The sequence below is a fragment of the Astatotilapia calliptera genome, chromosome 20, assembly GCF_964374335.1.
Source record: "Astatotilapia calliptera chromosome 20, fAstCal68.1, whole genome shotgun sequence".
Classification (NCBI taxonomy): domain Eukaryota; kingdom Metazoa; phylum Chordata; class Actinopteri; order Cichliformes; family Cichlidae; genus Astatotilapia; species Astatotilapia calliptera.
In genome coordinates this window covers 5592529-5612713 of record NC_137441.1, presented here as the reverse complement: position 1 = coordinate 5612713, position 20185 = coordinate 5592529, and the positions used below count along the sequence as shown (strand labels likewise).

At 41.6% G+C, this 20185-nt stretch overlaps 2 protein-coding genes across 7 annotated transcripts in view; one reads left to right on the top strand and one right to left on the bottom strand.

Moving 5' to 3' along the window:
- Positions 1 to 810: 810 nt before the first annotated feature.
- igfbp6b (insulin-like growth factor binding protein 6b) lies at positions 811 to 5069 on the bottom strand. Its single transcript, XM_026155195.2, has 4 exons — positions 4479 to 5069; positions 3592 to 3626; positions 2725 to 2844; positions 811 to 2372 (listed from the first exon to the last, which is right to left on the bottom strand). Exons 1-4 carry the CDS (start codon positions 4813 to 4815, stop codon positions 2259 to 2261), a joined length of 606 nt encoding a protein of 201 aa, XP_026010980.1. The 5' UTR covers positions 4816 to 5069; the 3' UTR covers positions 811 to 2258.
- A 2402-nt stretch (positions 5070 to 7471) lies between these two features.
- spryd3 (SPRY domain containing 3) overlaps positions 7472 to 20185 on the top strand; it is an 88097-nt gene continuing 75383 nt past the window's right edge. For 5 of the 6 annotated variants that reach the window (XM_080294757.1, XM_080294758.1, XM_026153365.2 and 2 more), the window contains exons 1-5: positions 7472 to 7595; positions 13145 to 13272; positions 14658 to 14733; positions 19166 to 19290; positions 20016 to 20151. In XM_080294757.1, coding sequence (XP_080150883.1) covers positions 13145 to 13272; positions 14658 to 14733; positions 19166 to 19290; positions 20016 to 20151 — 465 coding nt within the window. In that variant the 5' untranslated portion in view covers positions 7472 to 7595. Of the gene's footprint in view, positions 7596 to 7662; positions 7825 to 13144; positions 13273 to 14657; positions 14734 to 19165; positions 19291 to 20015; positions 20152 to 20185 lie in introns of those variants that run through there. The other variant, XM_080294755.1, reaches the window with a different exon arrangement.

Below are 20185 nucleotides of genomic sequence, written 5' to 3'. Positions count from 1 at the left end.
TCTACATTAAGGTTTGACATTGTAGTTTCAGAGATATTCTTCTGCATATCTTTGTTGCAACGAGGGGTTATTTGAATTACTGCAGCCTTCCAACCAACTTGAAGCAGTCTATTTACTCCCTTCTGACTTCAGTCATCAACAACGTATTTTTACCCAGAGATCTGCTGCTCACTAGAAATTTTCTCTTCTTCAGACCACCTTCTGTAAACCCCAGAGATGGCTGTGTAGGAAAATCCCAGTTGGTCAGCAGCTTCTGAAACACTAACACCAACAACCATCCCATGTTCAAAGACACTTAAATCATCTTTCTGCTCAATTTTGATGTTCAATTTGGATAATAAACCTAAGATGTTTGTGCAATGTGATTGGCTGATTTGATATTTCCATTGATAAGTAGTTGAACAAGTGTACCTAATTAAGTCTTGATATACACAGCACTGGCTCTAGCTGTTATCAGTAAACAAATGTTGGTCCAAACACACATTTGGCTTTAGCGCTAATTAGTCTTAGTTTTGCATTTAAATGCTACAAACACTGGCATTATGCAGTCATACATCTATGTATAATTTATAGTACACATAGTGTATTATTATTTCTTATAGCTTGAGACTTAACTTCAGTCTACTGTAAAGTGTTTTAATCAGTGTAGCTACGTCCTTTTTAATTACATAATTGCTTGTTCTTGTTGTGAAAATTTGAGCCTAAAGAAATGATCTTTACAGCTGTTTTCTTCTCTTGGTCACTCCCTGGGTGATTAAAATTGCTCTCAAATGACATATTTCACAAAAGAAACACACACAACACCAGTTGTTATATTAATATATGTTTTATTCTTCTCTATTTTTTATTATCATTATGTTTTATTTTCATATTTGCAAATCTTACAGGTCCTTTGTGCATGGACCTTTCATCACGGCACACACATTGGCACAACAAGATTGGTCAGAAATAGATAAATTCTAATCACACTTTAATAGCACACAATTTCATGACTTTTGCAAGGACTCGGGAAAGACATACTATAACAATAACAAATTTGATCTTTTTTTTCTGTACTGAAATCATAATTTTAAAAGTAGGATGTGCCAAAAGAAAACATAATAGTAACATGGACATTCTTAAATTCTCAAATGAACAAAGCATAAATAAACAAAAAGGAAAATTAAAAACATGAGATCTAACCATAAGATGTACAGCAGTTGAATAGAGCTCTGATGAATGTGATGAGTTTTGCCATAAAAGTGCCTCTAAAGCACAACACTTCCCCTAACATGAAATAAAATAATCTCTGTCTTTAAATAAGAAACTGCTGACAATATAAAAATACATGGCATTGTACTGTAGTTCATTAAATAAACCAACAATTCATATATAAAATATTATATTGACGTGTATAAAAATATGCCTTACAACTTTTTGAAAAGGGTAACAGCCGTAAGCTTTTTGTCTGCCACTTCAGAACACACAGTCGACCACAAAAATCCAACATATGTACAAACAATCAACCAATAAGCAGTCAGAACGCTATTTTGACAAAGAAAGTGAACAGAAGCTTCCAGGATCATATTAGTATGACTTTTTTTTTCTCTCTGACTTGACATATATATATAAGATACTGTGAGATTCAAGCAGTACTTGATGGAAATACTCAAAAAAAATAAATTAATAGAAAAGAAATATTCTGTCAATTATAAGTATGTTGATGTCAGTGTATCTTTGGAGAGAGGGAGAGAGGACGGTGAGGGAGACACTTTTTTTTCGAACGTTTGTGTCACATCACCTGCGTAACAGTATTTCAGCCCACTGAGATCAGAACAAACACAGGCAGTGTCAGCTATCCTAAAGTGAAAAGGGAAAATAAAAATCTACCAGAAAGCCAGGACAAGAGCCAGGGAATATAGAGATCATTCGGAGAGATACAGCTTGGATCACTGAGGCAGTTCACGGAGCAATAATGTGAGCATGCAGCGCGCCACCACACGACGCAGAGGACATTGCTGCAACTGTTGAACATTCAGGCAGATGTTACTGTTGCTACTGCTGGACTGTGAGAGTGTGTTTGTCTTGCTTATAGAGAGGACATTAACTGGTGTGTATTTTCCATAGGAAGTGGTTTATCCCTGCTCCCTCCTGTCCAGGCAGTGTCTAGCACAAGCTAAAGCCACCCCCTCTCCCCATGCTCCTGCTCCTCCACCTCCTCCTCGCCCTCCTCCTTCTCCACCTCCTCCAGGCTGAGAGCAACCAGGCGGACTTGTCCCTCACTCGCCATCGCATGGTATGGTACCATCTTCGCTGGCACGTGAAGGCACGGGCGTGCCGAGCTCGTCTACGCACCAGCAGTGGCCACGCTGCATGCCCTTGGAGGAGCGGCACTGTGTGAAATTAAAGGAAAGAGAGGGAGATTTTTATAGGGAAAGAGCGCCGAGATAGAGGGTAGGAAAGGTGGTGAGGGAGGCAGAGAGAGAAAATGATATGTCATCATAGCGCAGTAGTGATTCTCTGAGCCCACAGCTGAGAGGCTCAGAGAGAGGTGTCAGTTATTCTCAGCCCCTGTGGTCACACACTAATCTGTGGATGCACTGAACAGAAAGCTGCAGTGGAGTGCAGCTCTGACACATGTACAGTAACACCAAGTCAGTGCAGCAACGAGACATTTTCCCATCACATAAGCTCAACAAAGTTCCACTGTCATGCCTCACGATAGCTCTACTGATAATGCTCTACCTGCTTTTTCCTGTAGAAGCCACGAGTGTCACAGTTGGGTATATAGATGTCGCGGTCAGACTGGAAGATTGTCAGCTCAAGACCCCTCAGGACGCTATTGAGCAGCTTGCGACAGGGTGCCTGAAAACAGCAACGCAGAGTGTGACTTCAAACACCGCCAGAGGCAAACAGAGAGAACCTGCCTTAATATGAAGAGTGGCAGTGGCAAGCTGCTATCCCCCCTCAGGTGATTGTGTTGGCAGAAATCCTCTTTGCAGAACACATGTCGATGTGAATCACTAAGGATTAGCTACGGTGATGCAGCATTCCAGCCAGAAGCAGAGAAAATGCACATTTCTATATATATAGATCAGATGTCACATATTGTATATCATTATATAACCATATTGTTATACAATGCTTTTGATTTTCAGGTCACTGAATGGTTTGAAGTGACTCTGCGTTTTTGTGTCACTTTGAGAAATTGAACTGTGCAATAGCCACCTAAATATGACCATTTAGGTGGCTATCGCATTCTACTTATAGCATCCATACTGGCTCAGACACTGCACAGCAAACCAGCTCACTAACTGAGAAATCTGTAGCGGCAGCGGCCGGCTCGAAACTTTCCTGATTCACATCATGCTCAATTAGTTCTGCCGCATAGCAGCACACACATCATGCACCATAATGCATGGCTTCAGAGCAGTGTGTGCGTGTGTGTGTGTGTGTACATGCCACTGCAACACCCCAAACGACAGAGGATCTATGGGAAGAACTGTGTAGATGCAGCTCAACATACAGCCATAACAGGGTTAGAAATGTCAGATTTTTAATGATTTAGGTGAAGATGGAGTAGCTTATCTCACAATAAGAGGATGAACTTACTTTTTCAATGTCACCACTGTGTGAAGGATGTGGACCTGAGAGGAAATGACACGCCGACATGAGAACATTGAAGCATGATACCGGTAAAACAGCACCCATTGTCAGATCATACACTATATACTTAAAATAATGCACTCACACTTTGTGATATAGCTTTGCTTCTTTTAGCGTAGTACATTAATGAACCTTCAGTAAGAGGACATGCATGTGTGCTGGCCATTTAATGAGAGACCTAATTTCTGTCAGTACGGCTCCTTTTCAGATAGTTAATCGCAGTATCTCAGTTTGAACAGTAGATGGAGATCACTGCAATAAAAAGCAGCTTGATCAGAATGTAGGTGACACTGTTACAGTTTTCACATTCATTCTAAATTCTCTACAGAGAAGCCGGCTTGTTGGACAGATCATTGTCATGCACCCTGTCACTGAAATGGATGGTAACAATAACACTTCATGGGTGCATATCTTCACTTACAGATCCCCCAAAATTGAAGAAAGCTCACACAAGGTGTAGTTTTCTCTTTGTTAATGTGATTGTGGTGATTTTCCACCATAAAAGGAACTGACATTTTCATCAACAGCGAAGCCAGAGGTGCTGCGGAACAGATGCCAGAGGTCTGCAAATTCATTAGTGGTGCACAAAATGCAACCAGGCTTAAATGCCACATACTAATTGTCCCTTCTTGTGCTGGTAAGTGACACAGCATCACATGCAATTTATAGCAATACTGGGGGAGGCACACTGTATATACACTAATGTGTGGCTGTCGCCATATATCCCCTTCAAATCAAGCCTATATGCAGTTGCCGTGCAAGCCCCTGTTTGCATCTGTAGGTGCGTGCCTATGTGATTTCATGCACGTGTGTGTGTAAATACAGTATCTTACCTGTGGGGTGGGGCCTCTCGGTGGGACTAGTCTTGCTGTACTTGGCGCAAATGCCCCTTCCCTGCAACAGAGCCTGGAGGGGGCTGTGCTCCCTTGGTGGGGGAACACAACGGAGCCCCTTGGCACAGGTCAGGGTGTACACACCACAGGGCTCTCCTTGGGCCAGCACTGACGTGCTGCCAGCAGCATTATGGTCCCTGGGGGGCCGACCTGCCCCCAGTGGATCCTTGCAGGAAGGGCAGACCTTGAAGGGACCCAAGCGGTTCGCCCCGGTCCATGATCCGCAGTGAGCAATGAGCAACAATACAACGGTTGTTAAGTTAGAAAGGATAGGCATTTTCTGTCCAGGTCTCAGGTTCTCCACACTGTCACTCTCTGTCAGTTAAATGTAGCTGATGCTATTTCTGGATGTATATTTCTCTCTCACTCTTACTCTCTTTCCCTTTCTCTCCTCTTTCCTCAGTCTTCCTCCCGCTTCTATACAGTAGCTCTCCTTGGTGCTTTGCCGGTCGAGAGTCCCCTGCAGTGCCAGATGAGACAAATGGAGATCGTGAGAGACACGGCAAAGCACCAGCTTTTAAAGATCTGAAAGGCGGTGATAGAGAGAGAGAGTGAGAGAGAGAGAGCACAGTTATGACACCTTCAGGGGCTGGGACTCAGAGAGAGAGAGGGAGAAAGAGAGAGAGAGAGGGAGGTGGCAGGGAGGGAGACAGAGCAAGTGGGGGGTGGATTATGTTCCTTTCAGAAATTATCAAAATCTCCCCACCCTTTCCTGGTATATACGAACACATTCATCTAGTCCTTCTTCTTCCACTTATGTTCAACATCACCCATGCATAAACAGTAGAAGTCACGTTCAGCCATTTGCACTTTTTCCAATGTCAGAGACCTTTCTGGAAGAACATTTGCCATGGTAACAAACACAAATGTATAGTATGAGCTTCCATCGGCGGCGCTGCCACTGCATTGTCATTCGCCACTACAAATGCACAGCTGTGTGTTCGCTCCTGCTCGAGTTCGGTTTGAGGTTATGACAGAATGTTTCCTGAGCAAACATGTAATCCTAAAACTGAGCTACACACCTGTAATACTTCGTCTTTCTGTCACACGTGTCAAAGTTCACAGAATGAGCTGGATTCAGAAGAAATACACCAAGAAATCCAGCGTGCTCATACACTGATGTAAGTTTACTCCACGCACCAACTGCGTGCATCAGCCTAATCACTGCCATGTCGGATATTGCATTACATCTAATCCAGTCTTTCATAAGCTGTTAAACCTCTAGATTATATTTCAGTAGCTATCAGATATTAAATGGCAGTTGGAGCTTTTGCTTGCCAGGTGTTTGACTTGGAAGAGTAATCATCTGGATAATTAGAGGGAGGAGGAGAGGGACAAATGCACAAGACCAAACTGAATTATGCTCCACTCAGTGAGGATTTTCTTCAGCTACTGATTCCTCTGCGCTTCTTCTCAATGTACAACACTTGACCGTGGCATAATAAAATGGACACCTCAGCCCAGTTATGTTAAATATTCTCATGTGATTCAGATTATTCAGTGTATCTAAATGATGTTTTTACAGCGCACAAAACTGTAAAAGGCACAAGTCTTGTTTTCTTACAGGCATATGCAAAAAGTAACTTTGCAACTACTGCAGTTGAGAGAGTGAAGTGGTTAGATCAGACCTCTCATTCTTAGTCAAAGCTGCACTTTTGTGTATAGTCATTTAGTTAGAAAAAGCATTTATGTTTTGGGAGCAGTTCTTTCTGTTTTTTTTTTTTTTGCCACTCTTGTCACTTATGCCCAACTATCCCTGCAACATATCACAGGATTACAACATCACTGGTAGAGGTTGGCCTAATATTGATTGAGTCTGCCAAAACAGCTCTTATCCATCAGGGCATGGACACGGGAACTCTCTGGATGTCCATTCAGCTGATCCTTTGGGTGCTGTGAGTTACAGGGGTGGGACCTCTGTGGTTTTGGCTTGTTCTGGCACATCATTGGGATGTTTGATCAGACTGGGGGAGGCCAAAACTCAACACCTTAGGCCCTTTATTGTGTTCCTTTCAGGTTTTGTAGTCTGGTAGGAGCTTTGTCCTGCTGGGGGAGTCTGCAGCCGTCAGGGAGTGCTGTTTCTCAAACAGTGCTTATGCATGATAATAATCAAGGTTATAACTTTACCTTGCCTTTCACTGGTCCGCATACAGATGTAAAAGCAAACAAACAGGGCATAAATATTTATATTAAGCCAACAACGCTGAGTGGTAATGACATTTCTCACTAGCTTTTTTTTTTTAATACAGTGCCTGACCTTAAGACATTTAGTTGTTAAAACGTGTGCCTGGCTCCCGCAGTAGCAGCTCAGACTCTGCAGAGCATACAGACATACCCACCGGCCTGTACTGGCTGGAATTCAGGGCTACATGAGGCCAATTTCGGCCTTGCCATCAGCCGCCTGCTGTTCTGATTAATCTTGGCAAGAAGGGCAGAAATCACCTGCCGTCTTGTGTTCCCATCAGCTTGCAAGCCGCAGCACTTCTAGTCCTTTTCCACATATTAGGAGAATGTTCCAAGACACTTGCCAGACCGACGGGGGCTCTGTTTTCCACAGTGCCCTGGATTATTCATTTTTCCTCCTTCGGGCAGGCTAAATACAATTTCTTCCTTCTCTTGATTCCTCCATAAAAGTTCAGATCTGTCCCAACTGGCTCAGAAAGTTTCTCTCTCTGCTGCCACTTCTTCTTCTACACAAACCCTGTGGTGGGGAGTGGGTCAAATCCCCTCTGGACCCCTACTGAGGTAGCCAACTGCCTAATTCATATTTATAGTAATGTTTCAGTTTGGGATAATGAAACAGAACCTGTGAACAGAAGGCGAGGTTTACAGAGTGTAAAGTGTGTGGTGAGGGATTCATGAACATAATGAATGGTGCCAAATACATGGCTGATATATACATCGCAGAAGCGGGATTGGCCAAGTGGCTTCTCACCACTTCTCAAACCTCGCTGCAATTGGCCCGTTCAGCGGAATGGGGCGTGACGTCACTGGGAAGCGCCGTTCCCAAAGTTTACACAAGTGTACCGCTGATGGATGGATAGCTGATGGACGAAAGTGAGTTTCTGCCTCATTTACTGCCTAGATAGCAGGTTAGCGAGTGAGTTATCGGAAATGACGGCTACACTGACGCAAAACTCGGCTCTCCGGCTTTAGGGAACAGTCTCTCGTTGTTCTCTTTGCTTTGCGCTGAAGCATAAAGAGGCTATCGCATTAGCCGCTAATGACGCTAACCTGCGTTTAGCTCCCTGGCCAAATTCAACCGCTTTCTCCCCCTCTTCGTCTGGTGAGCTGATGTTTGTAATTTTGGAGGCTCGTTTAATCATCCCTTAACTGTAACCTTCAGCTAACAATACACAAGTTACCTGTTTGACCATCACCTGAACTTAAAACTAGCATCTTCGTTAGCACGGCAGCTGGATGACAGATGTAAACATCGGCACGCCCCCTTCTTGCGACTGTGACGGCGAAAGCTTTACGTTTGTATTTCTAGTGTACCGTTTCTCTTATGCCTTGGGGTCATTGGAAGCAAGAATTTTATAGAATTTAAAACTTTAATAAATGTCAATAACTATCATAACTATGATTTATTCTGGCTAGCTTCAGTGTGTGTGCCACCTGTTTCTTCGTGCTGATACATGTTTAATAGTTCATAAAATGGTTATAGAAAGTAGGTGACGATTAAGACTGAGATTTATTTAGGAACTCATCTGTATGATTGACTGGCGGTTTATACATGTTATTAAGTGTATACAGTTCTCTGAAAAAGCAGAAAGGCTATTTAAACCTACCTGGCCCTGTGTGAAAAATAAATTCCCCCTCGTTAAATCACGAATGAACTGCAATTAATCACATTCATTTTCAACTGAAGTTCACTATATTTGCCATATTACTGATTGCTGCCAGACTTTTTGTCTCAAGAATTCTGTTAAATAGAATCTGTCTGATGAAGTGAAACAGGATAAAAGCAACACATCATGCCACAATCGAAAGAAAGAACAGATGAGAAACAAAGTCATGGAAAGGATTAGAGAGGCATTCTTGAGGGTTTGGGACTGCAGTGAACCACGGTGAGAGCCATTATCTGCAAATAGAGAAAATTTGGAGCAGTAGTGCTCTTTCCCAGGAGTGTCCGGCCTTCCAAAATTACTCCAAGAGCGCATCTACGACTCATGCAGGAGATCACAAAAGAACACAGAACAACATCTACAGAACTGAAGGCCTCAGTTAAGATTCAGTGTTCATGATTCAAAAATAAGAAAGAGACTGCATGTCATCTATGGGAGTGTACCAAGGTGAAAACTACTCTTAACCAGTTACCAGCTGTCAGCTATGTAGAAAAGGATCCTGGTCTAGAAAGTAATATTAAATAAATTCTAACAAAAGATTATCAAGCTTAAACGTGCTGCTGTTGTTCAGCCGCTGGTTTCCTCTTTCTGGCGCGAAGTGGGCGATAAACAAAGAAGAGAGACGGACTTGCGACAGAAAAGCCAATCAGCTGATCATTGATCAGTTTCACGTTTTAAGTAGCAGCAGGAGAGGGAGGAAGAGAGAAGAGGCAGTCACTCCATATAACGGTCGTTAAGCTTAACGTGTGAATGCTTTACAAACATTCAGAGATGAACTTACACACTTGCTTTACTTCTCTCTGGGATCACTTCCTCGGAGATAAAATGCTGGTTTGGTAGCGAGGCTACAAATACACACAGCCGCTCTATCACGTGACACATACTGCTCCGACGTGCTACGGTTATGAACCGAGTTACGCCGTGTCGCAAGTTTTGTGAGGTGCTTTTTTGATATTTAATGGATCGGATTACATTTTTTATTTCTCTCCGATATCTGATCCAGGAATTTACGTCAGTATCGGACCGATACGTAATATCGGATCGGTCCATCTCTATTAACTACTAAATTGTTGGACAGACCCCTCAGAATCCTCTCCCAGAGTTCTGGGAGCCTCTGGAAGAGGATTTATATAATTTGAGAGGTCTGTCTGACTTCCTCGACTTCTCTTAGACTGTTTCTCAGCTATTTTCTTTCCAGTTACTCCAAGGAATAAATAAGATAAACAGTCAAACTGTTGCATTCGTCAGTGTGAGAAGGGGCTTAACTGAAAATGGGAGGCTAGAGTTGATCAAATAAGCCTTCAAGCTGATGTCTGTTAGCTCTGTAGTGTAGTGGTTTACATATTTGCCTAACCAGCGAAAGATCCCTGGTTCAATCCTGGGAGGAGACAGGGCAGGGCAGGGATAGCTCAGTAGGTAAAGTGGTCGCCCCATGATCAGAAGGTCAGCGGTTCGAATCCACTTAACGGCTACCCTGAGGTACCCCTGAGCAAGGTACCGTCCCTACACACTGCTCCCCGGGCGCCTGCTTAGTGGGCTGCCCACTGCTTCACTGAGTGAATGGGTCAAATGCAGAGAAAAACAAGTAATTTCCCCATGGGGATCAATAAAGTATCCATTATTATTATTATTATTAAATACCTTTCGGGTTGTGTCAGGAGGAGGATGTAGTGTAAAAATCTGCTAAATCAAATATGCAGAGCTGTGGAAACCCCTTATGAATAAGGTAGCAACTAGAGCAGGGCGATATGGCCAAAAATATTTATCACGATATATATTTGAAAATTTGCGATAACGATATAACTGATGATATAATTGATGCGAGACAAAATACAACTCCACAACATTACTAGCGCAAAAAGACAACCTATCATTTATTTTCACTTAAACAAGAAGCTGGTTTTTATGTACATTAAAGCTTTATAAAAATGTAACAGTGCAAATGCAAATTCCTTGCTGAAAGTTTAACCAAAAGGCATTTCCAGTAGAAATGGGCTGACATATCCTGAGCATAACCATGTATAATATCCACTGAAGTTAAAAAGAGGTGCTTTGCAACATTAAACTGCAGTGTGCAGTACGTATTTTTCGGACCATAAGGTGCACGGGATTATAAGGCACATTAAGCGAAACAAAGCAGTCAGATAAATCAAACTTTATTAAACTCATTCTTCTTGCTTCCTCCACTTCTGTACCATTGATTCATTAATGTTGAATTCTCTGGCAGCTGCTCTATTCCCATGTTGTTGCAGTATATTAATGACTAACCTCGTATTGTGGATGGATTATCTCAATTGTTCTCCTGACTGAAGTTTGGTCCGTTTACAGCATCCTGCCATGCGATTGCATTTGTCTCTAACCATGAGGAACCTTAACGTTAACTTTTATAAGTGGAAAAGTGTTAGTGTTTGTCCTCCAGCTTCACTGTTTATGTTATGCTAACATAGCTGTGTCGCTAGCGATCACGTAGCACATAATTATATACCAGCTAGCCCAACTTCAGTAACCCTACAAACGTCACTGCTGTTTAGTTTCCTGTCTTCATTTATGTTGGAAGTGATAGCAGAGCTGTACGTTTGATTTTTTTCAGAAATCTCTCAGTCAGAACATGCAATATCATGCTTAGGTAACTAGCGAAACTAGCGAGCTAACTTCCGCTAGCTTCCTGCTAGCTTCTAACTCCGTTAAATGTAATAACTTTTGTTTTCATGGATGCCTGGAAGTTAAACTTCATAGTTACACCTGGTAAAGCAGCAATGCTGATCGTTTTATTAAAGATGAAAGAATTTAGACAGTTTTTAACTCTTAGTGATGCTGCAGTGTTCGTTTGACCTGAAGTTTACGGAGTTTAGGACCCAGATTACTCCCAGATTTAAGGGCATCTTAGTCCGACGGCCGCTTGCATGTTCTGCAAAAAAATGTGCTTTGTCGTGTATCTGACGGACAAACACCAAACCAGTTCCACATCACTGAAGTTGCACCATTTTTACAAACCAATTCTGGTTCATCTGTTTCACTCAACAATCGGCCATGTGCGTATGAAAACAAAGGCACTGCGCATGCGCGTTTTACTCATATTCTATCGCGATATTTCATTTTCCTATCGTAGCCTAACATTATACCGGTATTACCGTGAACGGTATAATATGGCCCAGCCCTAGTAGCAACTAAGGCTACGTTCACACTGCAGGCGAAAGCGCATCAAATCCAATTTTTTTGACCCTATGCGACCCATATCCGATCATGGTATGAAAGTGTGAATGGCACAAATCCGATATTTTCAAATCCGATCTGGGTCACTTTCGTATGTGGTACTGAATCCGATACATATCCGATGTTTCAGAAAGCGACTGCTGTTTGAACGGTCATGTCGCATTAAATCCGTCTTTTACGTCACTGACACAAGACAGACGCCAATTATCAGCGCCAGAGAAGACATCGTGAACGCTTCCTGGCCATCCGGTGAAACTGCTGGGAAGACAACGTTGGAGAAACGTTAACATTTTATTTGTACTGCATAACCTGCAGGTTCTGACAGAAATCTGCAACTATCCTTTGAAGCACCGCTCCTCTAAAACAGCAATAAGGGTCATTATCTGCGACCCTCAGCCTGGGGGAGCAGGCTGAGGGTCGCAGATGCCAACAGACTTAATAAACTGATCCGTAAGGCCAGCAATGTTGTGGGGATGGAGCTGGACTCCCTCAAGGTGGTGTCGGAGAGGCGGATGCTGTCCAAGATAAAGACAATGTTGGATAACACCTCCCACCCACTCCATGACATGTTGGTCAGTCACAGGAGCTCGTTCAGTGAGAGACTGAGATTACCGAAAAGCACCACTGAACGACACAGGAAATCATTCCTGCCTGTGGCCATCTCTCTGTACAACGCATCCACTTAACACACTGTTTGCTGCTACAACTACACATGTTTCTTTTCCAAATATTTATTTATAAGTGACTTATGTATGTATGTATGTATATATATGTATATATTGTACTATTCTTAGTTAGCGTATTGTCTGTCTTGTCTTAATGTTGGTTTAAAATGGAGCACTGTAACAAAAAATAATTTCCCCCAGGGATCAATAAAGTATTCTGATTCTGATTCTGATTAGGTTATCTACATTATTATGTAAATAACAAAATAACTTAAAGCAAAAATCGGGAAACATGAAGTCCGAAGTCTTTATATTAAGGCCATCAGTCAAACAACAACAGTTTGTTCTGGGTCTAAACAGAGCGCGTTGTGTATGACGTCTTCTTTTGCGCATGCGGGCCGCTTTGAGGGTTCACACTAGAGAGCGTTTGCTGTCGCATTTTATTTGTAGTGTGAACGAGCAGACAAAAAAATTGGATTTGATCAAAAAATCGGAATTGAGCATTAAGACCTGCAGTGTGAACGTAGCCTATTGAGCAGTGCTTAGGTCAAGTGCAGAAGGGTGAGACATAAATTGTCCTCACTCTTAGATTTGTTTGACCAGGCACATGTAAACATCACTCCAGGTTGTGGCTATGAAGAACAAAGAGTTTGGAATAATTTGTGGAGAACATAAAGAATTACATGTCTCAGAATGAAGTCAATTCATCATTAACCGGAAACCGGACATGCCCCCCCCCCCCAAAAAAAAAAAAAAAAGAAAAGAAGAGAGATTAGACAACAGATTGGCCTGTGTGATTTGATAGTAAAGATTACAGAGCCTGCTGTACATGATCATAAAGTGCTTATTTTGTTTTAACAGTTCCATTTTCTTTACTCAGATGGATGACATCAACGTACTACACCACAGATGCCTCCTGAATCTGAGGCGTCGTGTCAGAGACATCGGTGATGGTCGACCAGCACAGGAGCGATATATGAGGCTGCAGAAGGATGGAGACACACTCAGGTCAGCCTGTTCTTAAATGCCACTGTTTGAGGATTCACTTGAAGAGATCATTTGGCTTTGTTGAACAGGGTGAAGAGAGGACTGTTTTGTTTTGTATTGCTTAGACCTTTGGAGCCTCTTGTAATTACTGATGCACATTAGGAACAGTTATCAGTGCCATGATAAATATTTTCATTTCCAGTAACAGTCAGTTTGGCAATTTATTTTTTTGTCAGTTTATTTATGTAGAACATAATCCTGGGAAAGGTTCCATCTCCCGTGTGACTCTAAGATGGATAAGTAGGGAAGAATATGGGCCAGTACAACCATCATCAAAGCAACACTGGTGATGGTAGAAATTTCCTGACATGAAGGTTTAACAGGCTTGGAAGTTCACACACTAAAGATGTACAAGAGGTTTTCTGGTTGAAATCTCTAAACACAGGGTTTTTCTATACAAAATAAAGTCACCAGACACTTCAGTAGATACAGAGGCCACTACTGCCACGAGCTCACCAAAATTGGACAGTTGAAGATTGGAAAAAACGTTGCCTGGTCTGATGAGTCTCCATTTCTGCTGAAGCATTTGGATAATAGGATCAGAATTTTGGGTAAGCAACAAGGAAAGCATGGATCCATCCTGCCTTGTATTAACAGTTGAGGCTGGTGGTGGTGCTGTAATGGTGTGGAGGATATTTTCCTGGCACACTTTTTTCCCCCTTAGCACTAATTGAGCATAATTTCAAAGTCACAGCCTATCTGAGTATTGTTGCTCACCATGTACATCCCTTTCTGACCACTGCGTACCCATCTATCATCTTATGGCGGCTTCCAGCAGGATAATGCACCATGTCTGGAAGCTCACTCCTTGCCTTAACTACTGTATATGTGGCCCCATTGTGCTTATGTGTGCTATTTGAGCCAGGAATAGCGACATGTCTAATTTATTTGCATAGCTTAACATTTTTGTTCTCAACAAATTCTTCTTATTTCCAAAGAGAATTGATTTGAGTCTGCACAAATGTATAGCTGTCTGCAGAGACATTTCATCATGGATATATTTATTTATTAATTTTCAAAATTGAATGGCAAAGGAAATAAAGCAGCAGTGATCTGCTCCCCCGATCAAACACGCAGCAGACAACAGTCTCAAAAGAAAGTCCACAAAGGGCAGAAACAATTGCAATCATTACACGTGTGTGGTTTATTTGAATTATATAAATCTGCTTTTGTTATTATTAGCATTTTAATGTCCATCTTATTTCTCACATCTGTTGCTGTGTCGGTGTGTGCCTATTGATCAAAATCAAGAGGACTTTGTGTGAGATGAGATGTATTCTTTCTGACTGTGCATACAGCAATTACTAGAAATCACCCATTGTTAACCTGTAATTTCTCCTCTTTAGTTACCAAGGGAACTCTGAAGAAGTGGGATGCTATGTGGCTGGCCGGCCTTTATCAAAGGGAAATTGCTACTTTGAGGTAAGGCACATCGATAGTGATGCTGCATGTCAGCATTGTTTTATTGTATTCCAAGTACCAGGATTTATTTGTTCTCTTGCTTCCTCTTTGTAATGTTTAAGTCCAGCAGAAGTGGATGAACAATATGAAATCAGTGGATCGTTATTCATTATATGATAGCCCACATACCACCATCCTTGGTTGTGCCCGCGATTGCTTTTCCATCCAGCCATTTTATCCCCTGGAATCCAGTTGCTGACAATTTTCTCAACTTCATATTAAATTCTCGGTGCCCCCCTACAGCCTCAGTTCACCAGTGCAAAACCACTACCTCAAAAATGTCCCAGCTGCTTTGGAATGAGGGATGGGGTGTCGGTTAGGTGGTTATCTGTAAGCGCAGAGATTAGTCTACCACACCAGTGTTTTTCAGCAGACAGGAAGGCATTCAGACTAGCAGCAGGAGAGGTTATTATACATTTATATAGCAAAGCTGATGCGTCAGTTCCTTCTGATAGTTGTTATCCTTACGGACACGGGCGGAGCCAAGGGGTAGCCTGGGGTGGACACAGTCACCACAGATTATAGTCTGAACATCCTTCTCACTACCGCACACAGCACTGTTGTAGCCAGTTAGGCAGTGTCCAATGTTTTCCCCTACCAACCCACAAAAAGCAAATTTTCATCACTACATATATATACTGGGAATCTTAATCTTTAATAATAAAACATATTTTATTAGTAGATTAGATTTAACATTAATACTCACACGTATCTATACTCCTAAATCCAGCATCCACATGGGTAAGTTAGACAAAAAAAGCACCCTTGAGGGACTGTAGTTCTTCAGGGAACTACTGAGCTGGTAGTCACCTTGAGGCCGTTCCAAGAATTTGCTGGTCTGAAGTTACTGGTCCTGTTTGAATACATGTGGTAACCAGAGACCATGAAATGTCAAAGAATCTCAATGGCCTGTAGTGAGGTGAAAAAACTGGATTTACAAGCCCCGAGTGAACCTTAAAATCAGCTTTTAGATGAGGCATTGATGCAGCGACCGATTCACTAGTAGGATACCGATGATTGGCATGTGAGGGGGGTGGTACATATGTTACAGGGTTACTGACGCAATGGGGAGCCTGGAATGTCCACTAGCAACCAAACATCAGCCACAAAGCGATGCATTACGAGCAAATCGTTTTGAACGGGGCTTGATATCTACTGAACCAGTCTCTTTCTGCTGGGCTGCAAATATACTAAGACAGGACCCTCCAGCAATACCATACTTCTTCAAATGATTCACTTCTTCTAGTTTTCTTTTCACATCTTTTCTTCTTGACATGAGAAGCATCATTTCAGATATATGTTAAAATATTCCTCTACTGAGACTCTATGCAGGCTGGCAGCATGCTTTGACATTATTTCTTATAGCTGTGAGGTGTCCCTGATATGTGCCAGAGTTGACATTTCTCTTAAATCTGATGTCAAACTCACATATGACCTCTCTTCTCTCCCCTGCAAGGAAAATCTTCACAATAATAATGTTTATACTGAAACAAGAATCACATTTGGAGGATGGATTTCTTTGACATTTAGTGGATTTTACGTTGGTCATTACCCAGAGGTTTGCGCTACATTATTCTCCACTCTGTGACGCACATGCTGTCAGTTCCCAGGATATCTCAAAATTCGGAAGAATTTATTCTGATAAAGGTCGGGGTTCTGTGCGCGTCTGCGTCACCGCTATCCTCGTGTTTCCCCATCTTTCAGCTTTCACAAAGAATCCATTTCAGCTCCGTTGTCAGTACCGCTGCTCGCTCTCCACTTCTCCTCCTCATCGCTTCTTTCAGCCCAGACTGAACATCTGCAACATTCCACTTGTTTTAATAGATTTATTTGAAAAAGTCAAAACTATCATAACTTAACGGAACATCATGCGTGCATTCCTGCTCTTTCCTAATCTTAGTTGTCACACATGTTTTTGTAACTTTTATTTATATCATACAGACACAAATGATATTTCAACAGCACAGAAGTGGTATTGTGCCTCGGCCAAGAATGTACTTTTTTACAAACCAGTGATCTACACTATAATCTCTCAAATGCCAGATTGGAATGGAATCAGACCAGAAATCTTTAGTAAGGGAAACCCAAGAAGTTTGGTTTCACATGTTGATATACTTAGAGAGACAGGTGGGATGAAGGAAACCTAGAGAGGTGAGAAATAACTTGGAGTGTTCGCCAATAACATAACGGAGCTGATACAGATTTAAACCGGATGGGGCCATTTTCCTGTACAGGATTAGGATTGCATAACCTCTGACTAGTGCTGGGCAATATCAGCAAATCGTTGTAGTCATATGAAAAGAAACTTTTATTAATGATTTTTTTTTACAAGACTGCATCGAGTTCTGTGAAAAACTAAGTATACCTTTACTGTTTCAACACCAGTTGGAAAAAAGCAGGTTTTTTTGCATTTTGCAGGTTTGAACATTCAGGTGTGTGTTAAACAAAACCACAGTCTTCCCAGGATTAAAAGTCCCAGCAAATTCTCTCCAACAGCAGACTGTGCAATGCTCAGAGAACGTGCAAAAACCCCAAAAGCTGATTCTGCTGACCCCAGTTAGCGTGTTATCCCTTTATACCCAAATACAAATGTATTCTAATGTTCCAGATTCCTGAACAAAAACAGAATGTATCAGTTATCAGTTATATCAGTTTTTTAAAAACTATACATAACCATTTAAGATTTGTACATTTATATTTTCATCAGTTTTTCCTCCTCCTGTTATCTCTTCCCTCATCTTCACCTATCCTCTTCCTCTTTTATCACAAGCCTCATCTTCTGAGCTCAAGGCAGGGATCTAATGCAAAAAACTGCACATAAATATGCTTATGTAATTACTAATACCATCAGCAGAACAGACATGCAACTCTCTCGTCTCTGGATAGCTGTTGTTGTTATAGCTGGCTAACATTATGCTAGCTAATGTTAGGCTCGAGTGTTTAAACATCACACTGTTTTGATAAACAGCTTCATTACATTCTCATTTCGAAATAGAGCTTATTTGCTATGCTTGAGCCTGACAATGTTAGATCTAAAGAATTCAAAGAAAGCTTCAGTAACACCAGTTAACAGTGGCTAACATTGGCAAAAACACAAAAATGTTTACCGAGAGAAAAGTTCAGGTAAAGTAGCATTTGTTACTGATGAATGCCAGCCAGAGCATTTGAGGTGAATTGGGTGTAAAACAAACAAACAAACAAACAAACAAACAAACAATAAAATATTGCAATTAACCTGAATTTTTGTGAAGTGTTGATATTCAGAAGTGTTGAGGTATAGTGTGTACAGAAGTGTTTTGTACACAAACAGTAACAGTAGAAAATGTCAACGGCCATTGTGGGGGAAACGAAGAGCAGCTGGCTATGGCTGTTATGGTGTAAACAACGTTAAGTGTTGAAGCTTGTGACTGAAAAAGACTGAACAAGTATGGTTTGTTTGGAAAGATTGCAAGGAGAAAGCCTCTTCTATCTAAAAAGGTCATGGCAGCATGGTTTACATTTGCAAAGTTGGGTCATGATTGGGTGATGGGTGATGTGGGGTGAATGTGATAAACTGAAAAATGAAGAGCCAAGCTTTTGCAATGGCTCCAACTCCAGACCTCAACACGATTGAAATGCTGTGGTGGGACCTTAAGATAGCTCTGCATAAATGGATGCCCACAAACCTCAATGAACTGAAGTGACATTTTAAAGAAGTGTAGGACAAAATTCCTTAACAAAGATGTGAGAGACTGATAAAGTCATACAGGAAACAATTACTTCAAGCTAGTTATTCTTGCTAAATCCCCGGTTCGAGACACAAACGTAGCTGGTCCCTAGTGCCAGTCCCAAGGCTGGCTAAATGGGAGGGTTGCGTCAGAAAGGGCATCCGGTGTAAAATCTGTGCCAAATCAAACATGTGGTCCATCCACGGTGCTGACCCCTTGGGAAAATAGGGAGCATATGAAAGTACCTTTGTATTTTTTGAGAGTATATGGAATATAATATCCCAATGCAACACAGCAAGTTACTTGTATATCAGAATCAGAATCAGAATACTTTATTGATCCCTGGGGGAAATTATTTTTTGGAGGACAGCGTGCAAACACCATCTCCATTGGTTTCGTACTAACAGTTCTTTGCTCTGCATAGCCAACTACCTCTGCCAGCAGACACTGCAGACCACCAAGAGACGTGGTGGCACTGAATTAATTTAATGTGATTGTAAATGACCTGGATACAGTTAGTTCAGGCTGTGGATTTCATATCTGAATATTATACCCTTACCCTTGCTTCTGGCATTAGACACTGACTTTTATCGATGTTTTAGGCATTATTGGCACTGTGGCTTAAATGAACTGTAACTGATGCCACTGTAGTGTGTTTTCAATATAATGTGTGTGTCTTTGTGTAGGTGACCATAGTGGACACAGGAGTGAGAGGGACCATTGGTGTGGGCCTGGTGCCTAAGTTCTACAGGCTGGACCACCAGCCGGGCTGGCTGCCATACTCTGTAGCTTATCACGCTGACAACGGCAAGTAAGTCAAACTGGAGTTGCCTATACGCTACAGGGCAGTGGTGGTTTCTTGCATGGTTTGGCTGCTGCATTTATATATTGGTTCGGTAGTGTTAACTTGCTCATTTCCTCATTTCTTGGTTTGTTGATATTTTGTTTTGTGTGACTATTTTAATAGTAGCAAAAAGGAAATTTAACAGAAGTAGTTTAAGGTTACTTTTTCAGAGTATTTTTTTCTTTTTGTTTGATGAACAAGTAAATAACCAGTTCATCAACAGTTAAATATTTTACCTTCCAGTTTTGCTTGCTTCATCCTATGAATACTGTGTGTTGGATTTATACACGTGACTTACTTTTCAAAGCAATACATTCTGCCTCAGGAACTGATTCATATGTCAGCATCTAATTTCACTTGATGATACCAAATTTCAGCACCAGACAGATGTGTGGCCAATTATCAAGCCAAAGTGAGCTGTAATTATGCGCTTCAAAGTAATTGTGTTTACATATTTTTAATTTCCTTTCATGTTAAGTGAGATAATGGAACGTTTCGTCTTGTCTGGCTGCGTTTACTGAATATTTGAAATAATTTTTGCATTCTTTTACTTGTTTTGTGGTAGAGTGCGACAGCTGTGGCAACACAAGGTTTACGTAGTGAAAGCTGTACAAGATTACAAAGTATGCGGTTGTAGTTCAAAGAAGCTTGGACTTTTCTTAAAAGGATTTTTATCTCCTCTTTCCATTTAGGTTGTATAATGGCACAGGGATAGGGAAGCAGTTTGGCCCGAAATGTGCTCGTGGTGACCGCATGGGCTGTGGAATACACTCAGAAAATATAGAAGCAGGTATCACAACAGTCTTTTTCACCAAAAACGGGAAAGAGGTAGGTATTTTTGTTTTAATAATAACACGCTCAT